Here is a 9,121-nt window from a genome sequence, read left to right on the forward strand (position 1 = left end):
CATCACAATAAATGGAGAGAAGATTGAGGTTGTCAAAGAATTCATGTTGCTTGGTTCTACAATCGATGCCAATGGAAGCAGCAGTCAGGACATTAGACGACGTGTAGCATTAAGAAGGTCAACTACGAAGGAAATGTTTCAAGTGCTGAGGAGCAAGGATGTCTCCTTGAGGACTAAGGTGTGCCTGACACAAGCCATGATATTTCCAATCGCCTCGTATATATGTGAGAGCTGAACAATGAATAAGGAAGACCAAAAAAGAGTTGATGCTTTTGAGTTGTGGTGCTGGTGAAGAATGCTGAAAGTACCAAGGACTGCCAAAAGAACTTAACAAATCTGTTCTGGAGGAAGTGCACCCAAAATGCCCCTTGGAAGCGAGAGTGGCCAGACTTCGTCTCACCTATTTTGGTCATATTGTCAGAAGGGATCATTCCCTGGGGAAGGATGTCATGCTTGGTAGGGTGAAGGGTCGATGAAAGAGAGGGAGGCCTTCAACGAGATGGATTGACATGGTGGCTGCAATGATGGACTCAAGTATAGCAGGGATCACGGAGCTGGTGCAGGATTGGGCAGTGTTTCATTCTGCTGTGCATAGGGTCGCTATGTGTCGGAAACAACTCGATGGCACCTAACAACAAACAACATTGTCAGCAAACGGAGGTCTCGAAAGCTATGCTCTATCCATATCAGTAAGGTTGGTCCTACTCTGATGATGCAGCTCTTTCATAGTTGTATTTTGAAAGCCTTTTGACCTAAGGGGCTTGTCCTCCTGCACTGTATTGGATAATGTTTCCAGGCTATTCACAAAGTTGCACAGTAATGTATCAGACAGTATTTCTTAGCTATTCATAAGGTTTTACCTGGCCAATTCTTTGAGAAGTGGATAGCCTCTTCCTTCTTCCTAGTCTGTCTCTGTCTGTAAGCTGCATTGAAACCTGTGTACCATGTGCAACCCTGCCAGCACTTGAAACCACCAGTGGCACAGCCTCAAGCCTCACAGCAACATGCAAGCCACAATAGTATGACAAACAGACAGACAAGTTTGTCTCCCTTAGCTGTTCGAAATCTCTCCACCCTCCCCTTACCTGTATGCCTGGCACTGCTCTGTTCTGTCATCGCCTCTGGCTTCTCCCCTGCACACCCTGCTTTCCTGCCTGGGAGGGTGGGGCCTGGGTCCCTCCCTCCTCTTACCTGGGTGCCTGGCTGCTGCTCTGTGCATTCATCCCCCTGCCTTCCTAAACTGTGAGAGAATAAAGTTCTGTTAAAGCCATCCACTTGTAATATCCATGTTATAGCAGCACTAGAGAATTAAGGCAGATGGCATGTGGGAGTATACCCATGAACATATATATAGGTTTGGCAGAGGATACTTCTATGTATGTATTTGTATGTGCTACAAATATATTTCCGTATATAGTAGAGCATACAGGAGACAAATTTATGCAAATTTCTTACCTGTAGCCAAACACCTTGAGTGACTGAGCCACTGCCTTTGAGGACTTAGGACCATAGCCTCAGGGGACATCTAGGTCAATTGGCGTAACATAGTCTGTAAAGAGTACCTACGTCCTACTTTGGTGAGTAGCTACTGGGGTCTTAAAAGCTTGTGAGTGTTCATGTACAATACAACTATTATTCTTTCCTCATCCAGAGCAAAGAAGAGTGAAGAAAATCAAAGACAAGGAAACTTAATCAAAGGACTAATGGACCACATGAACCACAGCTCCATTAGTCTGGGACCAAAAGAACTAAATGGTACCTGGTCACCCTCACCTACTTCTCTGTTCAGGATGACCATATCAGGTCCTGGACAGAGTGAGAGAAAAATTTAGAACAAAACTCATTAAAAAATCAGACTTACTGGTCCGATAGAGAGGTAGAACTTCCAAGACTGTGACCCTTAGACACTCTTCAGACCTGGAACTGAACCCACTTCTGGAGTCTACCTTTCAGACAAACAATAGACAGGTCTATAAAGTGAACAATAACACCCATGAAGACTCTGCTCCTCAGAACAATCAACTATAGAAGACCAAAAGGACAGCATTTGTCCAAAAACAAAATTCAGAAGTCAAGTAGGGGCAGGAAAGAAGGATGAATGGGTATAGGGAACCCAAGAAGGAAGTGGGAAGAGTGTTACATTGAGGGGATTGCAACTTATGTCATGAAAGCAAATGTATATAAAAAGCTTTATCAAATAAGTTTATTTTCTTACAGATTAGGAGGCTAGAAGCCCAAATTCAAAGTCCTGGCTCTTGAGGAAGGGCCTTGTCTCTTTGAGCTTCTGCACCTGGACTGCCTTCATGTGGCTTGCAATCTCTCTTCACCCATATCTGCTAGCTCACTTGGTTGTTCAATCTCTTTTATGTCTCAGAACAGATTGACTCAAAACACATCCTACCTTAATCTTGCTTCATTAACATGACAAAGACAACTCATTCCCAAATAGGATTATAACCACAGGCATGTTGTTATGTTGTTATTTGCCATGGAGTTGGCCCTGACTCATAGCGACCCCTCCTTGGATTTCTGAGGCAGTATCACTACGAAAGTAGGAATTCCCAACCTTCCTTCCGAGGAGTGGCTGGTGGGTTTGAACCACCAGCCTTCTGGTTAGTCAAGTGCCTTAGGCACTATGCTACCAGAGCTCCTAACCACAGGCATGTTGTTGTTGTTGTTGTTGTTATGTGCCGTCGAGTCGGCCCCGACTCATAGCGACCCCTCCTTGGGTTTCCGAGGCAGTATCACTACGGAAGTAGGATTGCCCAACCTTCCTTCCGAGGAGTGGCTGGTGGGTTTGAACCGCCAGCCGTCTGGTTAGCAGGCAAGTGTCTTAGCCACTATGCTACCAGAGCTCCCAACCATAGGGAAGTCAGGGAGGAAGGGGGAAGAATGCTGTTACACTAAGAGAATTACAACAATTGTTACAAAACAAAATGTGTATAAATTGTTGAATGGAAAATTAATTTGCTCTGTAAATTTTCATTCAGACCACTATAGAAAAAAAAAAAGAAAAAAGAAGAAAGTTCTGTAATTCCTAACCACAGGCATAGAGGTTAGGAATTACAGAACTTTCTTCTTTTTTCTTTTTTTTTTCAATAGTGGTCTGAATGAAAATTTACAGAGCAAATTAATTTTCCATTCAACAATTTATACACATTTTGTTTTGTAACAATTGTTGTAATTCTCTTAGTGTAACAGCATTCTTCCCCCTTCCTCCCTGACTTCCCTATATCCTTCTTTCCTGCCCCTATCTGCCTTCTGAGGTTTGTTTTGGGGCAAATGGTTGCCCTTTGGGTCTTATGTGGTTAATTGTTCTGTGGAATACATTCCTCACAGGTATTATTGTTCACTTTATTGGCCTGTCTCTTGTTTGGTTGAAAGGTGATCCCCAGGGTGGGTTCAGATCCAGGTTTGGAGAGTATCTAAGGATCATAGTCTCAGAAGTTCTACCAGTCTCTGTCAGACCACTTAATCTGGTCTTTTTTATGATTTTGAATTTTGTTCTATGTTATTCTCCCATTCTTCCCAGGACCTTCTGTGGTCCCAGTCAGTGTCTTCCATTGCCCTGGTCATACTGTGCTGACCTCCACTTTGTAGTCTATTGCCTTTCCCTTCACCCAAGTTAATACATGTCTACTCTCTACCTGCACATCCCTGGTAACCATCAAAGAAAGTTTCTTTCTATGCATAAACATTTTCTTGACTTTTCATGATAAAAAAAAAAAAGTCACTTCTGTCAAGTCTGACTCATAGTGACCCCTTCTTGGGTTTCTGAAGTGGTATCACTACAGGAATAGATTGTCCAATCTTCCTTCTGAGGAGTAGCTGGTGGGTTTGAACCACCAGCCTTCTGATTAGCAGTCAGATGTGTTAGGCACTATGCCACCAGAGCTTCATAATAATCTCATACAATATTTGTCTTTTTGTGATTGACTTATTTCTATGAGGTGTATCACAGATTCATCATTATTCTTTGATGTTGCATAGTGTTCTGTTGTGTGTGCCATAGTTTGCTTCATTCATCCATTGATGGGCACTTAAGTTGTTTCCATTTTTTTAAATTGTTTCCATTTTTTGTGAATAATTCTACAGTGAACATGGGTAGGCATATATCTATTTGTGGCATGGCTCTTATTTCTCTATAATATGTACCTAGTAGTGGGAGCTCTGGTAGCATAGTGCCTAAGACACTTGACCACTAACCAGAAGGCTGGCGGTTCAAACCCACCAGCCACTCCTCGGAAGGAAGATGGGGCAATCTACTTTGGTACTGATACTGCCTCAGAAACCCAAGGAGGGGTCACTATGAGTTGGGTCTGACTCAACGGCACATAACAACAACAATAACAATAGTGGGATTGCTGGATCATATGATATTTCTGTTTCCAACTTTTTAAGGCAATGCCATACCATTTTCCACAGGGTTATGCCTTTTTTTTTTTTTTTACAGTCCCACCATCAGTGTGTGAGAGTTCCAATCTCTCCACATCCTTGCCAGCATTTGTTGTTTTCTGTGTGTTTGAACTTTACTATTCTTGGTGGAGTGAGATTGTTGTTTTGATTTGCATCTCTCTAATGGCTAATGAGGGAGCTCTGGTAGCGTTGTGCCTAAGGCACTTGACTGCTAACCAGAAGGCTGGCAGTTCAAACCAACCAGCCATTCCTCAGAGTGAAGGTTGGGCAATCTACTGCCATAGTGATACTGCCTCAGAAACCCAAGGAGGGGTTGCTATGAGTCAGGTCCAACTCAATGGCACATAACAACAACAACAACAATGGCTAATGATCACAAGCATTTCTTCATGACAACACATGTTTTGGGGGGACACAATTCAATCTATACCAGTGGGTACATCAGTTTCCTATTGTTACTGTAACAAATTACCATGAACTTGGCAGTTTAAAACAATACCTTTTGTTGAAAAGCCAGATCTGTGACCCTCTGGCCAGGGGCAGGAATGCTCTTCGAGATCACCTGGGCACACAGTCCATTTCTAGCTGCTTTGAGGTTGTGGGATGACATGTGGGGTCACAATTTAAGGCTCTGACAGATAGTCTTGCCTGTGATTATTCTCAGGGCATTGGTGAGTGAGGCTCAATACTAGGAGACCCAGGAGAAGGGTGTAGAGAGCCCTACTTTGTGTTATCTTGTTTTTGCCTCCATTCCTGGGTATGCACTTTGATGATCTTGATGAAGTGAACTTATCTGTTTTCACAGCTCGCATATAGCATGTGACTTCCACGTGCAGATCTTCCCTCTGCCTTATCTCCTTGTCTGGTGGATCCATATCTTGCAAATGAAAGCAAAGCAAGTTAGCAGAGAGTTCAGATATTTCTTCAGTATTCCTCAAAGAAGTACCTGTACTCTCTGTTAAATAAGAATATTGAAAATATTGCCAGAAGAACAATTAAGTCTCTCTTGGAAGAAATACAGCTGGAATGCATTTTAGAAGCAAGAATGGCTAGACTTCTTCTCACATACTTTGGTCATATTGTCAGAAGATACCAGTTCCTGGAGAAGGATGTTGTGCTTGGTAAAGTAAAAGGTCAGAGAAAAAGGGGAGGTCCCTCAATGAGATGGATTGACATAGTGGCTTCAACAATGGGCTCAAGCATATCAAAGATTGTGAAGATGGCACAGGACTGGGCAATGTTTCATTGTTGTGCGTAAGGTCACTATGAGTTGGAACTGACTCAATGGTACCTAACAACAATAACGATAGGTATTTCTGAAACCCTTGGTTGCTAACATGTTTTTGTGCAATGCCTGTTCTGCTCCTAGGATTCAGGGGATCACATCTGTCAGTGAGTAGCATCTTGATACCTCTAACTTCTAAGAGCTAAGCTAGCCTCTCTCACATTGCCCTTTCACCCAGGTCACCACGGACTTGCGTCAACGCTGCACTGATGGCCATACAGGGACCTCAGTCTCAGCCCCTATGGTGGCGGGCATCATTGCCTTGGCTTTGGAAGCAAAGTAAGTCCCACTTCCTTTCCCTTGTTTTGTTTAAAGCTCACAGCCTCCTGCCCTTTATAGGACTACAGGGGACTGGATGGGCAAGAACCCCCAGCCTGCTCCCCATTCTATACTACACACGAAAGTCGTACTGAAGGCTGCCATACTTCCCCTTGTGAGCTTTAGTACGTTAATTGCCAATAAAATGGTGATGCTTTGTGTGTCATAAGCCAAACAAAAACTCTAAAGTTGTTAGTGTGGATGGGGTCAGAGAGAAATAAGTGTTAACTGCACATCAAACTGAGGTCAAAAGCAAATTGTACTTTAGACATCAAAACTACTCGGAACAAATGGCCATTTGCTGAAGCTGTTTGTCATAGATGATTTCAAATAATTCATAAAGAATAATTAAGAAGCTTGGATACTTGTAATTATGGATGTTTGCATGTTGATTTGCATGAGACAAAAGGGCACAAAGCTCAAAGGCTACCAGTTTAACAAAGGAACAGCTCAATATTTTCAATTTGCAGGACAAAACATTGGCTCCTGTATCCCAAGGCTCTTTTTAAAATTCTAAATAATCAGTTACTTGTGTGGAAAATTGCATTCACATATTTAATGATTCATTGTTCTGTATTTTCTTCCCTTCCTGATTGGAAATATGCAAAGAATTCTGTTGCTTAAAACTAGGTAGAAAACAAACCTGGCTTTGTGCCAGATTGCCCAATTAGCTTTGGCGTTGTGAGCATAGGAAAACACTGATAGTTATCTTCCTCCTCATTCTAGCTCTTCCCCAGGAATTTGCAGGTGGTGAATCAAGCAATCCTCATTTGAAACAGAATCAGCTTACAGCATTTTAATTTATAGGATTGGTCAAGTAAGGAACAGATTATATCCAGGGAGCCACAAGGCCTGCTTTTGGAGATTTAGAGACTGGAGTTGCTAATGCATCACAGAACATCCCTGGCTGCTTATGCATGCAGGGTTGTGTTCCAGATCTGTCCACTAGTCCGTGAAGGAAACAGGGCGAAGCCAGGTCGTCTTGAGTGAGAAGCTCCCAGAGAGTGCAGGGAGCATCTGCAGACAGTGTGTAACATGAATGAAGAAAGACCCTCAGGTATAAAAATTATTCAAAGATGGTCCCACCATTTGGGACAGTCTTAGGACATTTTATCAATCCCTTCTTCATCAAAAAAACTTTTTCACTACCATTTCTTGGATATATTTTCCATATAACTGTGTTTGTGATTTTACTACTAGTGTCAAAAATAAAATAGCACTTCCTCACAATTAAGTGGTTTTTCACATTCACCCTTTCTGGACCCATTCTGTCCTAACTGAAGCCTAGGTTTCATGGCCCCTAAATTCCAAGCTTTCAGGAAGACAGACTTCCATCCTTTGTTAGTGGGCCCCACTGACTCATAGTCACATGCCCAGATCATACACTCATAGGTGGTACACCATGTCAGTGACCAATCTTTGACCACAATGCAAGACCTTTAGGTACTCAGGGCTCTAGAATCCTCCTGTAAAAGATGAGGTTGGCCTGGAAGCTCACAGGAAGGGGAGTAGATAAAGGGATGACACTAGTCAACCTGTATCAGGCAAAGGCCTGGGAACTGGATGGATGAAATGAGGTTGGGAGACAGCAAGAAGGTCAGTGGCAGGTATGTGGGATCTGGGCCAACTATGGTCCAAGAATATGCCTGTACACTATACCAGTCCCTCATTATGGTGAAAAATGTTATTATTGTGTGCCATTGACTCAATTCCTTTATGACAGAGTAGAAATACCTCATAGGATTTCGTAGGTTGTAATCTTCATTGGAGCAGATCATCAGGTCTTCTCTTCCATGGAACAACTGGTGGATTCTAATTGCTGACCTTTCAGTTAGCAGGTGAGCACTTAATCATTGTGCCACCAAGGCTCCTATGGTGAAAAATAACCCCCCAAATATTTAATAAATATTTATAGGGATGTTAAAAATTCCCTTCTTTATACTTCCAAACTTTCTTGTACAAGCGAAAAGCAGAGCTTGGCAGCAAGGATTGGTTTTAATGCTCATGGATTTCAGGTTATCCATTGTACTATTTTATCTCAGGATTTGATTGCTGGAAACTATTCTGTACAAAGAGGTTGTAAAATAAGCCATTGCTAAAGAATGCAGGGGAGCTCTGGTAGCGTAGTGCCTAAAGCACTTGACTGCTAACCAGAAGGCTGGCGGTTCAAACCCACCAGCCACTCCTCGGAAGGAAAGTTGGGCAATCTACTTCCGTAGTGATACTGCCTCGGCAACCCAAGGAGGGGTAGCTATGAGTCGGGTCCGACTCGATGGCACATAACAACAACAACACAAAGAATGCAGGCAGGGGCCTAAGGGGCTCTCAAGTCCAGACTTGAGGAAGTGCTCCCATGCACCACCTCGATGAGTCCACGGGGCCTTCACTGTCTGACCTGTCTGTCCTTATGTCATTACAGCAACCAGTTAACCTGGAGGGATGTTCAGCACCTGCTGGTGAAGACATCCAGGCCAGCTCACCTGAAGGCAAATGACTGGAAAATCAATGGTGCTGGACACAAAGGTGCAGTGCCTCGTGGTCTGGAAGGGACCAGTATATCACCACACCCGGGCCAGCCCTCAGGGGGCCCCCTAGAATCAATGTTAATGGGTAGTATGAATTTCCCAAAAGGAAGCCCCAAATGACATTAGTTTTATATCACCAAAATTTAAAATAAGTATGCAGCAATTTAAGAAAAGTATCCTACTCAACAACACCAAAGTAAATAAAATTTGAAGAATGAAAAATACCCTAGAGCCTTGCATGGGCATTAAGGAAGAAACCAGAAGTCTAATATTAGAGTCCTGATTTCCTAAATGCCATGATTTTTGTCCCTTACTATTTGTCTTTAGGTTGACTCACATTTGTGTGTGTGTGTGATTTGGGTGAAAATTTACAGAGCAAATTCACTTTCCATACAACAATTCACATACACTTTGTCTCATGACATTGACTACAATTTACCCCAATGCAACAGCTCCCCTCCCACTTCCTCCTGATAGTTACCTCTTCCCTGTGTCCATCCTTCCATGCAGGTTGACTCATTTTTTTAAAACACAAAGAAATGTGTTTTAAGAGGAAATTTTATTATACTTGTTTGAG

The 9,121-nt window shown here is 42.8% G+C and overlaps 1 protein-coding gene across 1 annotated transcript in view; it reads left to right on the forward strand.

Moving 5' to 3' along the window:
* PCSK6 (proprotein convertase subtilisin/kexin type 6) overlaps nucleotides 1-9,121 on the forward strand; it is a 404,303-nt gene that overhangs the window by 261,152 nt on the left and 134,030 nt on the right. The window contains exons 9-10 of the mRNA XM_007959931.2: nucleotides 5,880-5,980; nucleotides 8,439-8,542. Of these exons, the coding sequence (XP_007958122.1) occupies nucleotides 5,880-5,980; nucleotides 8,439-8,542 (205 nt within the window). The remainder of the gene's footprint in view (nucleotides 1-5,879; nucleotides 5,981-8,438; nucleotides 8,543-9,121) is intronic.

The sequence above is a fragment of the Orycteropus afer genome, unplaced genomic scaffold, assembly GCF_000298275.1.
Source record: "Orycteropus afer afer isolate SDZICR_OR568_19922 unplaced genomic scaffold, OryAfe1.0 scaffold00019, whole genome shotgun sequence".
Taxonomy (NCBI): Eukaryota; Metazoa; Chordata; class Mammalia; order Tubulidentata; family Orycteropodidae; genus Orycteropus; species Orycteropus afer.